General features: G+C 44.7%; 1 protein-coding gene across 1 annotated transcript in view; it reads right to left on the bottom strand.

Moving 5' to 3' along the window:
* The window catches only part of LOC115092958 (E3 ubiquitin-protein ligase HERC2-like), a 2,733,734-nt gene that overhangs the window by 2,451,052 nt on the left and 259,189 nt on the right, over nt 1-23,493 (bottom strand). The window contains 1 exon segment of the mRNA XM_029604466.1: nt 18,121-18,309. Within this exon segment, the coding sequence (XP_029460326.1) occupies nt 18,121-18,309 (189 nt within the window).

Genomic DNA, 23,493 nt, shown 5'->3' on the forward strand with positions numbered 1-23,493 from the left:
CCGGACCGAGGCCTAGACCTCCGAGGGATCACGGAAATCACCCCAGGAAACCAACTGGGGAAGGGACCCGAGGGTATCACCGCAGAAGTGCGGGGCTCGATGTTCTGTAGAAGTTTAGCAAGTAGAAAGTAGATTGGAAACACGCTCAGCGAGCGTGCAGGCTCTCCAAACTGCTTTGGAGACGGAAATTACTGAAGTGCTTCACTTCCTGTGAGGGTATATGTACCCATGCTGACGTCAGATCCGTCTCCAACTGCTAGCACAAGCACACTATACCCACTTGTTCTGAGTCCATCTGGCTACACGACAGGAAAGGTATGGTTTCAGTATATTGCAGCTGTTTGGCAACCTTTGGAAAAATTGCAGCCCGATACTGCAGACTTAGCCATGCTGCCCTTATCTCCTGCCTTCATGTTGCACCGTAAGGTAGCCCATTCTAGCCCAATTCTCCCTCACACCCTCACCGTTTGGCAGTCGGCTTTACGGTACCTGCAGCTGGATGCTACTACTTCTTTTGCTTTTAGCTCCTATTTATGGGAATTCCCTGGTTTCCAGACTTACTTTTGCCCTGGCGTCTAAAGAATGGAGGGACAATGGCTTATGTCACCTTTTACAGTTATGGGATGATGGGAAATTTCAAATTTTTGAGGACCTCAGTACGAAGTACAACTTGCAAGCGTCCACCCATGTCAATGAGCTACAACTCTGGGCTGCATTATCCACATTCTGTGATCTACAAGCTTCGCTTGCCGAACCTACAGAGTTGAGATAGCTGTCAGATCCAGACACATGTGCAAAGGCTAACACACTCTTTTATTTGGGTATTCTTCAAGGTAAAGCTGGTACTGCTACCCCGCAAGGCTTAATTGATTGTTGGAATTAAGACTTGAGTACCTCTTAGACAGCTCAAACCTGGAAACATATATGGTCCAACGCGCATAAAAGTTCCCTCTGCCAGCATGGTATAGAGCTTATGATACATCTTTTACATTGTACCTACAGTGCACAAACTTTTTTCTCAACAATATTTTCTTCTTATAGATCTCAATGCTGGTGAGGGTGTGGTGAGCATTGTACCTACTTGAATATGTGGTGGTGGTCTATCGGGTTCAATGTTTCTGGCACAGGGTATCTGCTGAAATCATGGACATAATTAACTTACCCATTTATGTTTCCCCTACCCTTGGCTTATTAGGCTGCTGGGAAGGCTCGTTAGTGCCCTGGAAATTTAGAAAATTCATTGGCCATTTATTGCTAGCTGTCCGATTTACTATCGCTACCTTCTGGAAAAGGAACCCCTTTCTTGATTATTGAAGAAGTCAGATCGAAGTTATTTCTGACTTGGAAAAACTCAGATATACTCTGCGCCATGAGCTATTCAAATACAATATTTTATGGGTACCCTACCATAGGTTTCTAGCTTGGAATATGCCTTGCACCTAGATCTATTTCATAATTATGTCACCTATGGTCCCATGTTATACTTGCTGTTTCTCTTGGAAATTTGAACTTCTGAATTTACATTGCCTTTTATTTCTCGCTGCCCATGCATCATCTCAGCTATGTACAATGTTAATCTCTTTGCTGTGGTTGTGCTGTGCTTTAAAAATTTCTAAATAAAAAGTTTACTGTTTTAATAATCCAAATATTTAAAACTTTCAGATATTCTATTTTGGAACCTGTTTCCAGGATTAATTACAGAATAAATTCAGGTAAGTTAATTTCTCTTACGCTTGTATCTCTTTCTTTTAGCTACAGCTGTATTCTTACTTTAATTTTAAGAACTGATTCTTTGTGTATTCTATATTTCAGGTATTTAAAGAACCTTTCCAAAGGCCTCAGAAATTCTAGACTAAGAACACTTCCTAGTGTTTCTATCCTGAGTATTTTCTTTTCTTTATTCTGTCACTATTTTAAATAAACTGTCCTTTCTTTTCACTGTTTTGTTGGTTTGTTTTTGTTTTTTTTTATGTCTTCTGCTTCCCATCCAGCCTCACCTCCCCCAAAGGTTTCACCAACACCACCTCGGGCCAAGGGTCTGCTTGAGTTCCAGAGTTGCTGTTCCTGCGTTCCTGTACCTGCATCCATCTCCTGTTCCTGCTCCGGATTCCCAGTTCCTGTCCCTGTGCTCCAGTTCCTGCTCCATGATCCTTCTTCACTTGGACGGACCATGGTTCTTGACTGGGACTGCTTTCTCACCACGCCTTCTGCCACCTGCCTATGACCTCTGGAACGGACCTGACCACGTATCCTGCCACCAACCTCAGCCCAAACCTGACCACGTCTTTGGCTCCTGCCTCGGGCCCTCAGCTCCTGGTTGCCTCTGCCCTGTCTAGTCATGTTCCCGGGATCATCCACGCAGAGGCCCACCTAAGACCAGCTGGCCCCGGGACCCAAGGACTCAACCTGCGAGAAACGTGGGCTGGTAGTGGCAAAGCTCCAGCTGGCCTCTGCTTCCCATCCAGCCTCACCTCCCCAAAGGTTTCACCAACACTACCTCAGGCCAAGGGTCCACACTCAAAACACAACCACCAACACATTCATTCCTTATTACTTCCTTATCAGCTATCAGTTTTGTTTAGCTTCTCTATTTTTATAATATTAATTTAGAACAACAAATTATTCTGTTTCTCCAGGCTGTTTCTGTATCCACAGAGAGGAGTTACCTTTGATGCTGCCAAATATTGTATTTTAGGAAAACAAAGAAAATTGGAAATCTTCTATTCCTTCTATAGAAAAGAGATTATTTTCTTTTCGACTCTGCTGAAGAATTGATTTCGTATCAATTTCTACTTGTAAGACACATTGTTAGGATTTGCGGTTTTGGAATGGCCCAGCATGCTGCAGCACTCACCCAAACACCGCTGGCAGGCTCCGACCTCAGTGATGCCCAACACTCTGCCATACCACCAATGTCCTGGCTTCCCCTAAAACACACATGCAGCCCCCTGCTTTAAAGGGCTTGCGGCAGGAAAATACCCGCAGCGTCCTCTGACGCCTGCAGGCTCTACCTATATAAGGGCTCCTCAGACTCTCTACCACTGCCTCAGTAATGGGTCTCCTGCATCCTGCACTGTGGGTTGCTCCAGCATCTTGCTGCCCGTTTGTTCCTGCATTCCAGGTTCCTGTGTTCCTGTCTTGCCTCATTCAGCCTTGCATTCTCCTGCTTGCCTTGTCCAGCCTCGTCCTCTTCTCCTTGTCTAGACCATTATCTACATGTGTCTTAAGAACATAAGAACATGCCATACTGGGTCAGACCAAGGATCCATCAAGCCCAGCATCCTGTTTCCAACAGTGGTCAATCCAGGCCATAAGAACCTGGCAAGTACCCAAAAACTAAATCTAGTCCATGTTACCATTGCTAATGGCAGTGGCTATTCTCTAAGTGAACTTAATAGCAGGTAATGGACTTCTCCTCCAAGAACTTATCCAATCCTTTTTTAAACACAGCTATACTAACTGCACTAACCACATCCTCTGGCAACAAATTCCAGAGTTTAATTGTGCATTGATTAGTTTCTCCGATTAGTTTTAAATGTGCCACATGCTAACTTCATGGAGTGCCCCCTAGTCTTTCTATTATCCGAAAGAGTAAATAACCGATTCACATCTACCCATTCTAGACCTCTCAAGATTTTAAACACCTCTATCATATCCCCCCTCAACCGTCTCTTCTCCAAGCTGAAACGTCCTAACCTCTTTAGTCTTTCCTCATAGGGGAGATGTTCCATTCCCCTTATTTTGGTAGCCCTTCTCTGTACCTTCTCCATCACAATTATATCTTTTTTTAGATGCGGCGACCAGAATTGTACACAGTATTCAAGGTGCGGTCTCACCATGGAGCCATAAAGAGGCATTATGACATTTTCCGTTTTATTCACCATTCCCTTTCTAATTATTCCCAACATTCTGTTTGCTTCGACTGTCGCAGCACACTGAACTGACGATTTCAATGTGTTATCCACTATGATGCCTAGATCTCTTTCTTGGGTTTTAGCACCTAATATGGAACCCAACATTGTGTAACTATAGCATGGGTTATTTTTCCCTATATGCATCACCTTGCACTTATCCACATTAAATTTCATCTGCCATTTGGATGCCCAATTTTCCACTCACAAGGTCTTCCTGCAATTTATCACAATCTGCTTGTGATTTAACAACTCTGAACAATTTTGTATCATCTGCAAATTTGATTATCTCACTCGTCGTATTTCTTTCCAGATCATTTATAAATATATTGAAAAGTAAGGGTCCCAATACAGATCCCTGAGGCACTCCACTGCCCACTCCCTTCCACTGAGAAAACTGTCCATTTAAGCCTACTCTGTTTCCTGTCTTTTAGCCAGTTTGCAATCCACGAAAGGACATCGCCACCTATCCCATATGACTTTTTACTTTTCCTAGAAGCCTCTAATGAGGAACTTTGTCAAACGCCGTCTGAAAATCCAAGTATACTACATCTACCGGTTCACCTTTATCCACATGTTTATTAACTCCTTCAAAAAAGTGAAGCAGATTTGTGAGGCAAGACTTGCCTTGGGTAAAGCCATATTGACTTTGTTCCATTAAACCATGTCTTTCTATATGTTCTGTGATTTTGATGTTTACAACACTTTCCACTATTTTTCCTGGCACTGAAGTCAGGCTGACCGGTCTGTAGTTTTGGGGATCTCCCCTGGAGCCTTTTTTAAATATTGGGGTTACATTTGCTATCCTCCAGTCTTCAGGTACAATGGATGATTTTAATGATAGGTTACAAACTTTTACTAATAGGTCTGAAATTTCATTTTTTAGTTCCTTCAGAACTCTGGGGTGTATACCATCCGGTCCAGGTGATTTACTAGTCTTCAGTTTGTCAATCAGGTCTACCACATCTTCCAGGTTCATCGTGATTGATTTTTTCCATCTGAATCATTACCCATGAAAATCTTCTCCAGTACGAGTACCTAACCAACATCCTCTTCAGTAAACACCGAACCAAAGAAATCATTTAATCTTTCTGCGATGGCCTTATCTTCTCTAAGTGCCCCTTTAACCCCTCGATCATCTAACGGTCCAACTGACTCCCTCACAGGCTTTCTGCTTCGGATATATTTTAAAAAGTTTTTACTGTGAGTTTTTGCTTCTGCAGCCATCTTCTTTTCAAATTCTCTCAGCCTGTCTTATCAATGTCTTACATTTAACTTGCCAACGTTTATGCATTATCCTATTTTCTTCTGTTGGATCCTTCTTCCAATTTTTGAATGAAGATCTTTTGGCTAAAATAGCTTCTTTCACCTCCCCTTTTAACCATGCCGGTAATCGTTTTGCCTTCTTTCCACCTTTCTTAATGTGTGGAATACATCTGGACTGTGCTTCTAGAATGGTATTTTTTAACAATGGATATTTTTTACTTTTGTAGCTGCTCCTTTCAGTTTTTTCTTTAACAATTTTTCTCATTTTTTCAAAGTTTCCCTTTTGAAAGTTTAGCACGAGAGCCTTGGATTTGTATACTGTTCCTCTTCCAGTCATTAATTCAAATGTGATCATATTATGATCACTATTGCCAAGCAGCCCCACCACCGTTACCCCTCTCACCAAGTCCTGTGTTCCACTGAGAATTAGATCTAAAATTGCTCCATCTCTTGTCGGTTCCTGAACCAATTGCTCCATAAAGCTATCATTTATTCCATCCAGGAACGTTATCTCTCTAGCGTGTCCCGATGATACATTTACCCAGTCAATATTGGGGTAATTGAAGTCTTCCATTATTGCCGCACTATCAATTTGGTTAGCTTCCCTAATTTCTCTTAGCATTTCACTGTCCGTCTCACCATCTTGTCCAGGTGGACGGTAGTATACCCCTATCACTATAGTCTTCCCCGACACACAAGGGATTTCTACCCATAAAGATTCAATTTTGCATCATGCAGGATGTTTATCTTGTTGGACTCTATGCCATCCCAGACATAAAGCGCCAAACCGCCTCCCGGGTGCTCTTCTCTGTCATTGCGATATAATTTGTACCCCGGTATAGCACTGTCCCATTGGTTATCCTCCTTTCACCATGTCTCTGAGATGCCAATTAAGTCTATGTCATCATTCACTGCTATACATTCTAATTCTCCCATCTTACTTCTTGGACTTCTGGCATTAGCATACAAACATTGAAAATACAAACAAAAAACAAACTTTGAATTCTGCTTTTTAATTGATAGGGATAAGTTAGAATTTTTTAGCTCAGGTGAGTTTTTAAGTACAGGCACTTGGACTACTTTTCTTATTATTGGAACCTCACTTTCGGGATGCCCTAATTCTAATGCTTCATTAGTATCCATTGAATATACCTCTCTTCGAACCATGCGCTGCTGAGCGATTTGTCAGCTTTCCCCTTTGTTCTAGTTTAAAAGCTGCTCTATCTCCTTTTTAAAAGTTAGTGCCAGCAGTCTGGTTCCACCCTGGTTAAGGTGGAGCCCATCCCTTCGGAAGAGACTCCCCCTTCCCCAAAAGGTTCCCCAGTTCCTAACAAAACTGAATCCCTCTTCCTTGCACCATCGTCTCATCCACGCATAGAGACTCCGGAGCTCTGCCTGCCTCTGGTGACCTGCGCGTGGATCAGGGAGCATTTCAGAGAATGCTCCCCTGGAGGTTCTGGATTTAAGCTTTCTACCTAAGAGCCTAAATTTGGCTTCCAGAACCTCCCTCCCACATTTTCCTATGTCACTGGTGCCCACATGTACCACGACAGCCGGCTCCTCCCCAGCACTATATAAAATCCTATCTAGGTGACGCGTGAGGTCCGCCACCTTCACACCAGGTAGGCATGTTACCAGGCAATCCTCACGCCCACCAGCCACCCAGCTATCTACATTCCTAATAGTCGAATCACCAACTATGACCAACTATGACTATGACCTAACCCTTCCCTCCTGGGCAGTAGGCCTTGGGGAGATATCCTCAGTGCGAAAGGACAATGCATCACCTGGAGAGCAGGTCCTTGCTACAGGATCCTTTCCTGCTGCACCCGGTTGATGCTCTCCAATCATGAGACCTTCTTCCTCCAAGGCAGCACCAGGGCTGCCAGTCTGAAGTTGGGACTTGGCTACTATGTCCCTGAAGGTCTCATCTATATACCTCTCTGTCTGCCTCAGCTCCTCCAGGTCTGCCACTCTAGCCTCCAGAGATCGGACTCGTTCTCTGAGAGCCAGGAGTTCTTGCATCGCATGCACATGTACAACTTCTCACCGGTGGGTAAAAAATCATACATGTGACACTCGATGCAAAAGACTGAGAAGCCCCCCTCTTGCTGCTGGACTGCTGCCTTCATCTCAGTTTTGATCAGTTCCTAGTTAAGGTTTAGGATGCTATGGGAGTAGGAATGTGTCTAATGCCCTTTAAATGTATTAGTGAATTCACTATATGTCTGGTAGTGGCCTACCGGGATCTGATCAAACTCTCAATAAAGTTTTTGTTTTTGGGTTTTGGTTTTTTTTTTTGTGAAAATGTCACCTGCCTAGAAATTAAAGGATGAGCTAGGGGTGGGTGGGCGAGGGGTGAGAGGGTTGGGAAATACAGTCTAACTTCAGTTAGTCAGCCAGAGTGACTGACTGCTCTCTTGATTAACAAATGTTGGTACCTATTCAAACCAAATCACACTACCTCAACACCTTTCCAAGGTGAGTAACTGAGCTGAACTTTTCAACCTTTTTACTTAGGTATACACTGCTCCTAGCTTATTTCTAGCTTCTGGCTCTTTTTTTTTTTTTGGGGGGGGGGGGTGTTTGGGTTTTGGTTTTGGTTTTTTGTTTTTTTAAATACGAACACTCAGTTTGTATTAAATACAAACAGTTCTTAAAGTCTGCAGAACACTCAGTTCTGCAGACTTTAAAAATAAACACACTACCTACTGCTTACTAGCTGCCTTACTGACTATTTAAAAATACAAACAGTCTAACTTGTTTATTCACCTTACTGACTATTAAAAGCACAAACACACTAAATAATATTCCCAAATAGTTAAATTTGCCCCAATACTTTTAAAAAAGACAATGTCCCAAGCAAAAACGTACTGATTCCTTTAGTCACCAACAAGCTGATCCTCTCCTCTCAGTGCTCCGGCCTGACTGATCTCTTGCTTTGGTCCTGACCATGTTTACCTGCTGTCTGAACCTAACATCTTCTCGGACCTGACCTTTGGCCTGTCTCTGTCTCCCCACTTCCTGCCTGACCTGACCCTGGCATGCCCTTCAACTCTCACTTTCTTCACTGCCTTAGGGACCTGCCTAACTCCTGCTGGCCGCTAGAACACAAGGACTCATCTTGTGAGGGAGACTGTCCCATTACGGGGGTGTTTGCCAGCTGCCAGCATAGGCCTACAAGGATGAGTCAACTATGCTGCAGCACAAAGGGCTTACTTCCACAATGATCAAAACAGTCTGCTGAGGCCATGAGATCAGTGGACTTGTCCCAGGCCTCCACCATTGCTGGATTAGCCAACCAGTTAAAACAGCAGCATGACTAATTCAATACTATGGCCGTTTATCTTCAGGGCACGGGTGCCCATCTAACTACTCCTGATCCTGCTCCAGAGCCTCCGGTACAGCCTCCTGGGTAAATGCAGAGGCTTCTTTAATCAATGCGGGATGCAATTTGAACTTCACGCACACTTGTTCCCATCAAATTGGGTCAAAGTGACTTACATTCTGTCTTTGTTGGGCGGTTCTACTCTACCCTTTGGTAGTGAGATGACCCACTCCTAGGGGATCTGAATCGCTTCCTGTAGGAGTTGTGTGATTTTTGACCAGCCTGGCAACACAACTTCCATGGCATCTGAACTTTTTCAAATCAGATAAGGCTCCTGGTCCATGGGGGAGTATGCAGTGCACTTCTGCACCCTAGCCTCCGAACCCAGTGAGGCAACAGCAGCCTAATCGCAGTCTTCAGGCAAGAACTCTCAAAGCACATTAAGGACAAGCTGGCTGCCCAGGACTTCCAGAAACATTGGAGGGCCTAAGCAGCCTAGTCATACATTTGGACCTGATGTTCCAAGAATGGGCTCATGAGAGGGGCTTGGCTGAAAACACTATCCAACTTGACCCGAGCTTCTAGCGACCAATGGTTTTACGATCACCCCCAGTGCCAGGACTAGCACCAGTGTAGACTCTGCAGTTGACCAACTCAAGCTGTCTGCAGAAGAGAAGCAGATGCAACAATCTCAACATGTGCCTATATTGCACCACACAAGGTCACTTAGCCAACCGCTGCCTGGCCAAGCCGGGAAACTCCAGAACCTAGGTTAGGTGAGAGAGACCACCCAAACTTGCCAGGAACTCTTCCTTCAGGCCACAGGAACTGAGTGTCATCAGGCATCTGGCTGCACTTTACCAGGCAGGTAATTATTTATAAACAGCAATAGTCCTTTTCCAAAGTTAGCGGTCTGATATGAACCTGTGGCGAGAAACCTATTTTGCCTCACAAAACCCACACAATCAGAGCTCCTGCAGAGCAAGCCCTGACATGCCCCATTAGGACTAGGTCCTCTTGGGCACAATTCACTAACCAAGAGAAAAAGATGTCTTGTAGCAAAACCACACCGTTTTAGTTGGTGTTGGAAAGACAGCCGAATAGACAATGTTCTGAAAGAAAACTATAGCTCACTAGTATCTGAACAGCAATACGATTGCTCACACATAGCTACGCCCGCTGCTTGGCTACGAGGAACAATAAGATAGAACCCAAGTGCTGGCTTCAAAAAAACGGAAAAAAACATCAGGGTCTGTGCAGGCGCCATCTTTGTCAGGGGCAGTAGGATTTGAACCCACAGCTTCAGGAGTTCAGAGCCAGAGGATTTAACAGAGTCACAGGAACTGAAACTGTAAAAGACCTCCTAGTAAAGTTCAGGGGAAATAGGTAAGTTACTGCGCTAACAGGTGTTCTCCAAGGACAGCAGGATGTTAGTCCTCACATATGGGTGACATCATAAGATGGAGCCTGGCACAGAAAACGTTTGTCAAAGTTTCTGGAAGTTTTGACCAGCACACTGAGCATGCCCAGCATGCCACTATATGCGTGCCCACGCGAGGTCCCCCTTCAGTCTCGTAACAGATAAATAATACGAGCAAATAAATAAAACAAACCGGAAGGAGAGCTCAACTCCACAGGAAGGCGGGGAAGGATTCCTGAGGACTAATATCCTGATGTCCTAGGAGAACACCTGTTTCAGATAAGCAACTGCACTTTCTCCTAGGACAAGCAGGATGGTAGTCCTCACAATTGGTGAATACCAAGCTTCAGGCTGTCCCCGTCAGCAGGTGAGACCAACAGTTACCGAACAAAGTGCCAATAGGCACAACAACTGCGGTGCTGTTGGTCGCAGAGGGCAGCCTGGCTCCCACCAGGGTTCACATCTGAAACAGATTGCGCAGGACGGATTGATCAAAAGCACTGTCCTGACTACCATCCTTGTCCAGGCAGTATGAACTGCAAACGTGTGAAGAGAACTCCACGCTGCAACCCGGCAAATTTCAACAATGGGGACCACTCGCAGATGAGCCACAGAGTGAACTTTCACTCTGCCAGCCAGCGGAACACCAGCTTGTGCATAGGAGAAGGCAATGCAATCTGCCAGCCAGTTGGATAAAGTCTGTTTACCCACTGCCTCTCCCAACCTATTGGTATCGAAGCTCACAAAGTGCTGAGTGGACTGCCTGTGACTGGCTGTGTGATCTAAATAGAAAGCCAAGGCCCTCTTGCAGTCCAAAGTATGAAGAGCCAATTCCCCTAGGTGGGAACAAAGTCCTAGGAAAGGATTAAGGTGGAAATTAGCACAACCTTAGGCAGAAACCTCAGGGTGTGTACCAAGACCACATGATTGTGGAAAAACCTTGTGTATGGTGGATGCGTAACCAAGGCCTGAAGCTCATTGACCCTACAAGCCAAAGTAATCGCCACCAGGAATATCACTTTCCAGGTAAGGAACTTCGTGTTGCAGGAACACAGCAGCTCAAAGGACGCATGAGCCGCGCCAGAACAATGTTGATGGTCCCAGGACACAACGGGAGGCTGAAGATGGGGTTTGGTTGCACCGATGGCAGGTGTACCAGCGACACACTCGATGGTACACATTCACAGTGCTGAGATGGACCCTGACTTAGCTGTCTGAAGCCCAGACTTGGAAAAGTGCCACAAGTAGTCCAACAGCTGGGAAGGGGGCATTTGAATGGATCCAAGCCTGCCCTGCACACCAGATGGAGAACTCATCTCCGCCAAGCTGTAGGATTTTCCAGTGGAAGGTTCCTAGAGGCCACCACCACCTGGGAGACATTGTCTGAAGAGGGACAATGGTTAAGGACTAGGCACTCAACATTCAAAACCCTTAGGGCCAACGGGCCAGAGATTCGGATGGCACAGGGTGCCCTGATTCTGCATAAGATCGGGCACAGTCCCCAGCCGGATGGGGGGGGGGGGGGGTCTGATCGACAGGTCCCACAGGCACTCCAAGAGAGAGGGGGTGCCAGAATAGCCATTTGGCTAGGGCCTACAATGTTTAAGGGGCCTACTTTTGTTGGGCAAAATTATAAAAAAAGCTAAATATATCTATTTCTAATGTATAAATAAAAAATGTATTCAACTTATTGTGCTAACTTTTTTATGCAAGAGAAGGATTCAGTCGTTTTGTTCTTTAAATTTAAATATGACTGTTTTATTTTATAGAACTTCTATAAAATAAAACCATCATATTTAAATTACCTGAGCAATTTGTTGATTAACACCTCTACAATGTAACAACCCTGCATGTAACTGTAATGTTTGTCATATATTTAGACATTTATTATAATTGTTGACAAAGTTATGAAAACATTATTTAGAAGTGATCTTATTTTTAGCAATAATAAATTAATAAAGACAATCGTCTTTATAATTATTATTATAAAACTCAGGTAATTCTAATTTTTAATTTAGAAGTTAAAATATTCTCTCACATAATTTTGTACCAATTCTTTTTCTGTTTAGTTTTGGGTGACAATGAAAAAATTTCAAAGTGGCACAGCAAAAAGAAAACGAGCCAAATTACAGGAAGAAGCAGTCAAAAGGTCGAAATTGATTACAGGATTTCTGATCAAAAACCAAAAAACACACGAAGCTGGGAACAATCAGATTAGTAGAGACAATCAAGTGGTTGTATTACCTTCCGCACCAGACAATGACTGTTCCTCACAAGCATTCAATAAAGAAATAAATCAAACAATCGAATTGGAACAGCCTTCTATAGGGGAAAAACATAATGAAACGGAGTCTGAAAGTTGCTTATTATCACAACGCTTCACTTGATTGATTGATAGGAGGAACAAGTTTCACACTGAAAGTTTTCAGAAAGTTCCAGCTTTTGAAATACCAACCAATGTTCCTAATAAGGATAATCATTCTTTTCCAGTTAGACTTTTTACAATGACCCTTAAGAATGGGGAAAAATATAAAAGAGATTGGCTGTGCTGGAGTAAAGAAAATATTTCTTTGTATTGTGCTCCTTGTTTTTTGTTCAACAAAAGAGAAGTTTCTTCAAATGTAGCACATTAGCTGAACATCCAGGTTGGGATATTGCAAAAGGATGGCGAAAACTGAAAGACATTGTACCAAATCATGAAAATTCCAATATATATAAAGGAAATTCTATCACTTGGAAGGAAGCAATGAAAGCAGTTACATGTGATTCAATGATCGATAATTTTGTTGTTAATCAGCTTAAGGCAGAAAGTGAAAAATGAAAGACGATCTTTCGTCGAATTTTAGATATTTTTTTGCCTGAAAGAGGACTTGCATTACATGGATCTTCCGAACAAATAGGAGAGAGTACTCATGGTTACTTTTTGGGCCTAGTTGAGCTTTTCAGCAAGTACAATCAGGTAATAAGTGATCATGTTGCACAAGTTCATAATTCACAAGAAAATAACTCCCGTCTTCTGGTGCATTATCTCTCTCATCATATTCAAAATGAATTTATTGAAATCTGTGGTTCTTTTGTTCAGAAAAAAGTTATAGAAGAAGTTAAAGCAGCAAAATATTTTGCTATTTCTGTGGATGGAATATGTGACTATGCTCATCAAGAGCAGCTGTCTTTTATCTTGAGATATGTTAAAGTTACAGATACAAGCTTTTCTATTGAAGAACACTATTATGTTTTGTGATTTCCCTAAAAAGACTGGCGAAGAAATTGCTGAAAAAAGTTTTGAAGTTCTCGATAGTTTTGTAGGTAATCGTATGACAATGACAATGACAATGGTGCCAATATGGCTAGCACGTACAATGGTGTTCAAGCTAAATTGAAAGAAAGAAATAAGAATTGCTTGTTTTCAAGCTGTGCAAACCATACGTTTAGTCGAAGTGGATAGTGCCGAGGCATGTAAAGAAGCGATTACATTTTTTGAACGATTCAAAAAATGTATATCATCTTCAGCTCTAGTTCACAAAGATGGGAAATACTGAAAAATCATCCCGCCATCAAATGTCCAAAACAAGGTGGTCAGCCAGGATAGATTGTGCTCGACCTATTGCTCGACATTTGGGAAGTTTTAGAAATGTTGTAAAAGAGGTGAGCAAGCTTTCAAACTTAACAGCAGAATGGTGGTATTGAAAAGTATCTGGACAGTTTTGAATCTGTTTTAATGGCTTCAATTTGGATTAAAGTGCTAACAATGATACATGAGGTAAATCTACTATTGGTATGTCGTGATGCAACATTGGACGCAGAAAGAGACAATATCAATCAATTACAAGAAGATCTTCTGAAGCTTAGAGTCAAGTGGGATGAAATACTTCAGGAAGCTTGAACAGTGTCAAGTGTCAACAGACAACATCCTAAGAGGTTTTGATAGTGGAACACACTACATTCTTGTATTATTAGATCTTTCATCGGCTTTTGACACAGTAAACCATGAAACCCTAATTAAGAGAATGGAAGAAATAGGACTACAGAACAAAACAATCACATGGTTTAGATCTTATCTAAGTAATGTTGAGATTACTTACCTGATAATCTCTTTTTCCTTAGTGTAGACAGATGGACTCAGAACGAATGGGTATAGTATGCTCGTGCTAGCAGTTGGAGACGGATCTGACGTCAGCACGGGTACATATACCCCCACAGGAAGTGTAGCAACTCAGTAATCTTCCTTGCAAAAGCTGTGATGGATGTGTTTGTACTGACGCTCAGTGAAATAGTGAAACAGGATTCCCCTGACTGATTGATAGTAGCTGGAGACCGCCAGCATTCCCAACCGGAAGGCATCGACACCTGGCAAAGGGGACGCTCTCATGTAAACAGATGACATGGCTTACCTTGAAGCGGTGAAACCCATGTACACAGGCAGCTGGGCGGGATGCTGAGTCCATCTGTCTACACTAAGGAAAAGGAGATTATCAGGTAAGTAATCTCAACATTTCCTGGCGTGTAGCCAGATGGATTCAGAACGAATGGGATGTACAAAAGCTTTACTCCCAGCCTGGGCGGGAGGCTGCCTGAGGACCGTGTAGGACTGCCCTCGCAAATGCTGTGTCCTCCCTGGCCTGGACATCCAGACGGTAGAACCTGGAGAAGGTATGGAGGGAGGACCATGTCGCCGCTTTGCATATTTCTGCAGGCGACAGCATCCTGGATTCTGCCCAGGATGCCGCTTGTGCTCTGGTAGAATGAGCCTTGACCTGTAGAGGCGGAGACTTCCCGGCCTCTACGTAAGCTGCTCTCATAATTTCTTTAATCCAGCAGGCGATGGTGGGCCGAGAGGCCGCTTCACCTTGTCTTTTCCCGCTGTGCAGGACGAACAGATGGTCCGTCTTTCGTACTGCTTCTGTCATTTCCAGGTATCTGGGCAGTAATCTGCCGATGTCAAGATGGCGTAGCAAACGCCCTTCTTCTGATTTCTTCAAACCCGCCGTGGTTGGTAAGGATATGGTTTGGTTAAGATGAAACTGTGAAACCACTTTTGGTAGAAAGGAGGGAACCGTGCGAAGATGGATAGCCTCCGGGGTGATCCTGAGAAGGGCAGGACAGTGCTTGTAGCTCAGAGATGCGGCGTGCTGAACACACTGTGAGCAAGAACACCACCTTCAAAGTTAGAGAACAGAGAGACAAGCCCCGAAGGGGTCTGAAGGTGGATCCCGCAAGGAAATCCAAAACAAGGTTGAGGCTCCACAGAGGCACTGGCCACTTCAGTGGCGGACGAATGTGCTTGACTCCTTTCAGGAAGCGAGAAACATCTGGGTGCTTGGCAATAGTCTTGCCGTCCCTCCTGGGTCCGTAGCAAGACAGCGCAGCCACCTGAACCTTGATGGAGATGAGGGAGAGACCCTTCTGAAGCCCATCCTGCAGGAAATCTAAAAATCGGAATTGTGATCGCATGTGGGTTGGTGCCATGAGTGTCGCACCATGCTTCAAATACTCTCCAGATCCTTACGTAGGTGAGGGATGTGGAAAACTTGCGAGCTCGGAGGAGTGTATCTATCACGGGCTCCGAGTAGCCTCTTTTCTTCAGTCTAGCCCTCTCAATGGCCAGACCGTAAGAGAGAATGGAGTCGGATACTTGTGGAGGATGGGACCTTGACGTAGAAGGTCCCGGAGAGGAGGCAGGGGAAGGGGCTCCCCTACCAGTAGTCTTCTCTTGTCCGCGTACCAGGGTCTTCTTGGCCAGTCTGGTGCCACTAGAAGAACTAGGCCCCGGTGTTTCTGAATCTTGTGGATGATGGCGCCCAGCAGAGGCCACGGAGGAAAGGCGTATAGCGGAGTCCCAGGAGGCCATGGCTGAACCAGGGTGTCGATTCCGTGTGAGAACGGATCGCGCTTGTGGCTGAAGTATCTGGGTACTTGAGCATTGGACTTGTCCGCTAGTAAGTCCATGTCCGGAATTCCCCAGTGATCTACAATCATCTGGAAGGCTGTGGGTGACAGCTGCCACTCTCCCGGATCTAGGCTCTCTCTGCTGAGGAAGTCTGCCGCGGTGTTGTCCTTCCCGGCAATGACAGGCCTGGTTCCTTCTCCTGTGGGCAGGGCCGGAGAGAGCAGGAATTAGGCCCATGCCAGCTAAGAAAAGTAGGCTCCTATGTAAGGTTCTGATATGATAAGCTAAATCATTTTCTAAATTTCCCAAATAATTTTTATTTATTTAAGAAGGCTTTACGAGCTTTTTTGTTAGCAAATTCTTCAGTTACAATTGAAAAGTCACGTAACTTTGCTATATCACTATTCATATTCAATATAGCCAATCCATTTAGTCGTTCTTGTCCCATTGTCGATCGCAAATAGGATTTAATTAATTTCAGGACACTAAAGCTTCTTTCATTTGATGCCACTGTTGCTGGAAGTGTCAAGAAAATTCTCAGTGCAATAAGGACATTCAGAAAAATATTAGATAACTTCAAACTCAATATTTGACTGTAAATCTTTTTCGGTGACATATCATCAGTTTTAAAATTTACGTCCAGCACTCCTTAAACAACTAAACCTTGATTCGCATATTGGCTCACAAATCTGTTAACTTTTTAAAATAATTTGTCTTCACTCAAGTTCAAGCTCAGAAACCAGCAGAGGGATGAAATCCCTAAAATTAACTCCGCTTTTTCTTTTCTTTTCTTTTTTATTACTTTTTATCTGAGCTCAGCCCATCCCAGTCGAGTATAGAGTTGGTTTCCAGCTGCGGAGAGAGAGGGCAAAGACCTTCACCGCCGCACTCAGCTTCCTGCACTGCTAGCCTCTCTTCTGTTAGTCTCTCTACAGCTAAATCCACGCCAGAAAACCAGCTATTGGACCGAAGCACTCAGCTGAGGGAGGCATCCGCAGATATCACCTCAGGAAAACTTGACTGAGGGAGGGACTTATAAGGTATCACCAGAGGAGAGCGGAGCAAATTAGCTTCCTTCTTTTTTCCTATTACAAATTTTTTTAAGCAATCCCCAGTAGGGAGATGCACATCCACTATATGCTGGAGATGGAGAAAACTGGCAGGCTGATGTCAGTGCAGAGTATATATATATATTGTGACGTCAGCTTTGCTTCGTCTCCATCTGCTGGTAGATGTGCATAACCCATTGGTGTGGATTAACCTGTCAACGTTAAGAAATAAAGTTTTTGCAGAAAACCAAGTAAACCACATCCAGCGCATGTCTTTATCTAATTCTCTAGTCACCCAATACAAAAAAAATCTATGAAATTCTTTTGACATGATTTGCCTGTGGTAAAAGCACGCTGTCTTGGATCTTGCAATCCACTGGATTGTATAGCCCACTATCTGACATCACTGGGTTCAGAAGGCCTTATCACTCTTAAAGTGCTCTATATTTTGTTTTATTAAGCAGGAATGACAAGTCTTGCTGTACTTGCATTACTCAAATTTTAGAAACCTTTTCTCTCTGGCATCACATCAATATTAAGAATGTTAAACTCATAACAATGGGCTGTTTTTCATATCGAAGAACTGCAAAATCTGCAGTCTGTTTGTGAAGCAAGGACTGATACGAAACTATTACATCAACTATAAAAATAAAATTAAAAATTAGAAAATTTGTGGAAAAAGTGTGCAATTAATTTTATAGAACAAATATTTTTAGTGGCTTTTGTAGGCAGAAGGTTTTACTTATACAACATAATTGAATGTTTTGAAGTACTAAAGTATTTCTGGGTCCCTTCTGATTGACTAAGAGATCCTTCAGATTTAAAAAAAATTGCATTATGAAGCAAACAAAAATATAGATTTAAAAGTATGTACAAAGTAAGGAAACATAGTACTGGTAATATAAACATTATTCTAGATGCAAGATTTTGTTGCAACAGTCTGGATATGTCAAGCACTGATCGACGAATAGTGTTTGCAGACAAATGATCTCATGTTGCATTACTGGTGCCACTGGACTGTTACCAGAGTTGCTAATGTAAAGTTATAGGTTAAATGAAATTCTTAAACAAATAGTTCTCAGTCCATTAGAGATTTAACTCAAGTAAGTTTTATGATGAGTAGATAAGTAACTTCTATTGAACAAAACAAATTCCATTAACTCCAAAATCACCACTTAACGCAGTACTTCCTCTACCTAGTAACCTAAAATATAAGTTAACATTGGTATTACTATGGTACTTTATGAAAGCAAACTTACCAGTGTATCACTACCATAGACTTGAATGTAAACTCTTCCATTTCTAGATAAGATAAGAAAGCACTTCTCTGCACAGGCAATCTGTATAACGCCTAGGTTAGCAAGTCCTTCACATTGTACTGGGCCAATTACATTAGTATGGTATTTCCAGCCCAGTAAACCCCAACCGATGACTTCTTGTAAAGATCCCTACAAAAAAATAGAACAAATTTTAAGTACTCCCAATCATTCCTTCAACTCCTCTAGTAAAACAGAGCTCAGAAACTAACAAGATTAACAGCTACTTTGTGATTATATACAGAGGCATTGAAAGTCTACACCACTGTGTCAGTGCGTCAAACTTGTACACATTTAAATGCTGTTTTTTCCTACTCATCAACCTACCATACCTTTCAAAGACAAAAATATTTTATTGGTGGACAAAATATATACATATCCAAAGAACAAAACAATTCAAAAACTAAATAAATCTCTTCCCTGACTCAACATTTATTTATGAACATCTGATATGCTGCCTTTTCTAAAAGTTGGTCTCAATACAGATTACAATAAATTTAAATGAACAGAGGGATTAGAACAGCTTACAACAGAATAGAATCCAACATAGGAAAAAAACATTTGTGAATAGTTTCCAAACCCAGTTGTGTCCCTGTTGAATCTAACAGTCCCTTGTCAGGAATTCAGGAAGTTAGGCCTAAGATATGGGTCTTAGAAGGCCTGTCTGAAAAGTCATGCCTTAGCTTTTTTCCTGAACTTTAGGTAACATAATCTCAGTCACAGGTTAGTAGTACTTTGTTCCAAATGTCTGATGTGTAATAGATGAAAGCTCAAGAGTCTAATGCAGTACAACCTCCTGGCTATTAATAGGAGAGAAGAACGAAGAGCCATTTCAGCAGACTGGAAGTACCTTTGGCAGCAATTAGAGCTATAAGTATGTTGAGAGAGGTCTCCCCCAATTTAGCACACCTATACTTGTCACTATTAGACCATTCTTCTTTACAAAGCTGTTAAAGCTCTGTCAAGTTCCTTGGGGAGCACACGCTCCCCATAGATTTGAATGGCTTGAGATCAGTGCTATGACAGGGCCCCTCTAGGACATTTACGTTTCTGCTCCTTAGCCACTCCACTAACTTTTTGCCAGCTGTGTGATTTTAGTTGTTGTCATGCTGAAAGATGAACTTCTGTCCCAGTTTCAGTTTTCTTGCAAAGGGCAGATTTTCCTCAAGAACTTTTCTGTATTTATTTCTATTTACTGTCCCTTCTATCCTGTAAAGTGCCCCAATCCCTGCCAATGAAAAACATCTACATTATATAATACTGCCACTACAGTTGGAACGGTGATGTGCTGTGCTGGGTTTGCACCAAACATAGGGGCCGATGCAATAAGACGCGCACTGAAAATGGGCACTTAATGCTTGCGCAGCCACATCCCTGTGCGCCCCAATGCAATATTTAAATGAGAGGCAGCATAAAAAATGGCGTGCTACAGAAGAATGCATAGAGGCCCCCCACAGTTGCAATGGGCGCTCAATACGAGCATCCGTTTTGATCACGCTTCTTTTGGCTATGTTGCTGAGGTGCCGATTTTAATACTGCACTTTATTATTATAGGCGTATTGCTATGGATGTCCAAATTGTATAGACAAAAGAAATGTATGCTTCTTTTTGAGTAAATCAATATACATTTGTTTTTTTACCACCGCACGCAGTGAATTCAAGAGCAGAGATGATACTAAGGAGGGCACATTTATTGCAATACAGAGGACCATATTCTGTAATGTTTCTCATGAGTCCTTGACTGTGAGTTAAATTTGCTCCACCTCTGGAGCTGGATTTAAATTCCCCACGCTGAAAAATGTGCATTGGGCACCCAGCGCTTTCCTGCATCAGGCAATGTTGAGATTACTTACCTGATAATCTCCTTTTCCTTAGTGTAGACAGATGGACTCAGAACAAGTGGGTATAGTGTGCTCGTGCTAGCAGTTGGAGATGGATCTGACGTCAGCACGGGTACATATACCCCCACAGGAAGTGAAGCAACTCAGTAATCTTCCTTGCAAAAGCTGTTATGGATATATGTGTACTGACCGATCGATGAATTAGTGAAACAGGATTCCCCTGACCGATTGATAGTAGCTGGAGACCGCCAGCGTTCCCAACCGGAAGACGTCGACACCTAGTAGAGTGGACACACTCATGTAAGAAGTGATAAGACTTACCTTGAATCGGTGAACCCCCCGTATACCGGCAGCCGGGAGGTATGCTGAGTCCATCTGTCTACACTAAGGAAAAGGAGATTATCAGGTAAGTAATCTCAACATTTCCTAGCGTGTAGCCAGATGGACTCAGAACAAGTGGGATGTACAAAAGCTACTCCCGAGCTGGGCGGGAGGCTGCCTGAGGACCGCGTAGGACTGCCCTCACAAATGCTGTGTCCTCCCTGGCCTGGACATCCAGACGGTAAAATCTGGAAAAGGTATGGAGGGAGGACCATGTCGCCGCCTTACATATCTCCGCGGGCGACAACATCCTAGATTCTGCCCAAGAGGCCGCCTGTGCTCTGGTAGAATGAGCCTTGACCTGCAGAGGCAGTGACTTCCCGGCCTCTACGTAGGCTGCTCTGATAACTTCTTTGATCCAGCGGGCGATGGTGGGCCGTGAGGCCGCTTCTCCTTGTTTCTTCCCGCTGTGAAGGACGAACAGATGGTCCGTCTTTCGTACTGCTTCTGTCATTTCCAGATATCTGGGCAGTAATCTGCCGATGTCGAGATGGCGTAGCAAACGCCCTTCTTCTGATTTCTTCAAACCCGCCGTGGTAGGCAAGGATATGGTTTGGTTGAAGTGAAATTGTGAGACTACTTTAGGTAGAAAGGAGGGAACCGTGCGAAGATGGATAGCCTCAGGAGTGATTCTGAGAAAGGGATCACGGCAGGACAGCGCTTGTAGCTCTGAGATGCGGCGTGCTGAACACACTGCCAGCAGGAACACCATCTTCAAAGTTAGCGAACGGAGAGACAGGCCCTGGAGGGGTCTGAAGGTGGATCCCGCGAGGAAATCCAAAACAACGTTGAGGTTCCACAGGGGCACTGGCCACTTCAGTGGTGGACGAATGTGCTTGACTCCTTTCAGGAAGCGAGAAACATCTGGGTGCGTGGCAAGGGTCTTGCCATCCCTCCTGGGACCGTAGCAAGACAGCGCAGCCACCTGAAGCTTGATGGAGCTTAGGGAGAGACCCTTCTGAAGCCCATCCTGCAGGAAATCCAGAACAATAGGGATAGTAGTCGCATGTGGATTGGTGCCATGAGTGTCGCACCAGGCTTCAAATACACTCCAGATCCTTATGTAGGTGAGGGATGTGGAAAACTTGCTCGCTCGGAGGAGTGTATCTATCACCGGCTCCGAGAAACCTCTTTTCTTCAGTCTAGCCCTCTCAATGGCCAGACCGTAAGAGAGAATTGAGCTGGATCCTCGTGGAGGATGGGACCTTGACGCAGCAGGTCCCTGAGCGGAGGCAGGGGAAGAGGGTCCCCTGTCATTAGTCTTCTCTGTCCGCGTACCAGGGTCTTCTTGGCCAGTCTGATGCCACTAGAAGAACTAGGCCCCTGTGCCTCTGAATCTTGTGTATAAGGGCGCCCAGCAGGGGCCACGGAGGAAAGGCGTATAGCAGGGTCCCTGGAGGCCATGGCTGAACCAGGGCGTCGATCCCGTGAGAGAACGGATCTCGCTTGCGGCTGAAGTATCTGGGTACTTGAGCATTGGACCTGTCCGCTAGTAGGTCCATGTCCGGAGTCCCCCACTGATCCACGATCATCTGGAAGGCTGTGGGGGGACAGCTGCCATTCTCCCGGATTTAGGCTTTCCCGGCTGAGGAAGTCTGCCGCGGTGTTGTCCCTTCCAGCAATGTGGACGGCGGAGATGTCCTGGAGATTCGCCTCTGCCCAAGCCATCAGTGGGGCTATCTCTAGGGACACCTGTTGGCTTCTGGTTCCGCCCTGTCGGTTGATGTATGCCACCATGGTGGCGTTGTCGGACATCACTCTGACTGCTCTGTTCTGCAGTCTGGGAGCAAATTGCAGGCAGGCTAACCGGACTGCCCGTGCCTCTAGACGGTTGATGTTCCACCCCGACTCTTCTCTGCTCCACCGCCCCTGGGCGGTGAGCTCTTCGCAGTGTGCTCCCCATCCACTCAGGCTGGCATCTGTGGTGAGCAGAGTCCATGTGGGGGAGGACATCTTCGACCCCTTGCTCATGTGGTCGGACTGCAACCACCACCGTAGCTGGGTCCGCACTCTGGCTGGTAGAGGTAGATGCACGGAGTAATTCCGGAAGCGTGGGCTCCATCGAGAGAGAAGGGAGCGTTGTAGTTGTCTCATATGGGCCCGCGCCCAAGGTACCACTTCCAGGGTGGATGCCATGAGACAGAGAACCTGCAGATAATCCCAAGCTATGGGCCGGCTGGCTCCCATCAAGAACCGTAGACGCGTCTGGAGTTTTAATCTTCTCTTGGTGGTGAGACTGACTTTGTCTGCCTGGGTGTCGAACTGGACTCCCAGGTATTCCAGCGATTGGGAAGGCTGTAGGCAACTCTTGCTCAGGTTGACTTCCCATCCCAGACTTTCCAGAAGGGCGATCACTCTGTTGGTTGCCCGATGGCTCTCCTCTCGGGATTTCGCCCTGATCAGCCAATCGTCTAGGTAGGGATGGACAAGGATTCCTTCCCGTCTGAGCGCAGCTGCTACCACTACAATCACCTTGGTGAAGGTCCACGGCACCGTGGCCAACCCGAAGGGCAAAGCCCGGAATTGGAAGTGTCGTCCCAGAACCTTGAAGCGTAGGTAACGCTGATGATCCTGATGGATCGGGATATGCAGGTAGGCTTCTGACAAGTCTAAGGCCGTGAAGAACTCCCCTGGCTGTACTGCGGTCTTGACTGAGCGCAGAGTTTCCATGCGAAACCTCGGGACCCTTAAGTATCGGTTGACTGGCTTGAGGTCTAATACAGGCCGGAAAGTGCCCTCTTTCTTGGGCACCGTGAAATAAATGGAATAGTGCCCAGAATCCATTTCCCATGCAGGTACTGGGATTATGGCTTTCAAGGACAGGAGCCTCGCCAGGGTAACTTCTAATGCCGCCTTCTTGTGGATTGGATACGGAGACTCCACAAACCTGTCCGGAAGGGTGTGATGGAAGTCCAGATAATAGCCCTCTCGGATGATGGCAAGGACCCACTGGTCCGACGTAATCTCGACCCTTCTGGGGTAGAAGAGGGTTAACCTGCCCCCCTATGGCTCCGTCCCCCGGATGGATCGGCTGATTCTCATTGTGAGGCGCGGCCGGGACCTGAACCCGAGCCGGCTCCCCTCTTGCGCTGCT

This window comes from Rhinatrema bivittatum, chromosome 5 (genome assembly GCF_901001135.1).
Source record: "Rhinatrema bivittatum chromosome 5, aRhiBiv1.1, whole genome shotgun sequence".
Taxonomy (NCBI): Eukaryota; Metazoa; Chordata; class Amphibia; order Gymnophiona; family Rhinatrematidae; genus Rhinatrema; species Rhinatrema bivittatum.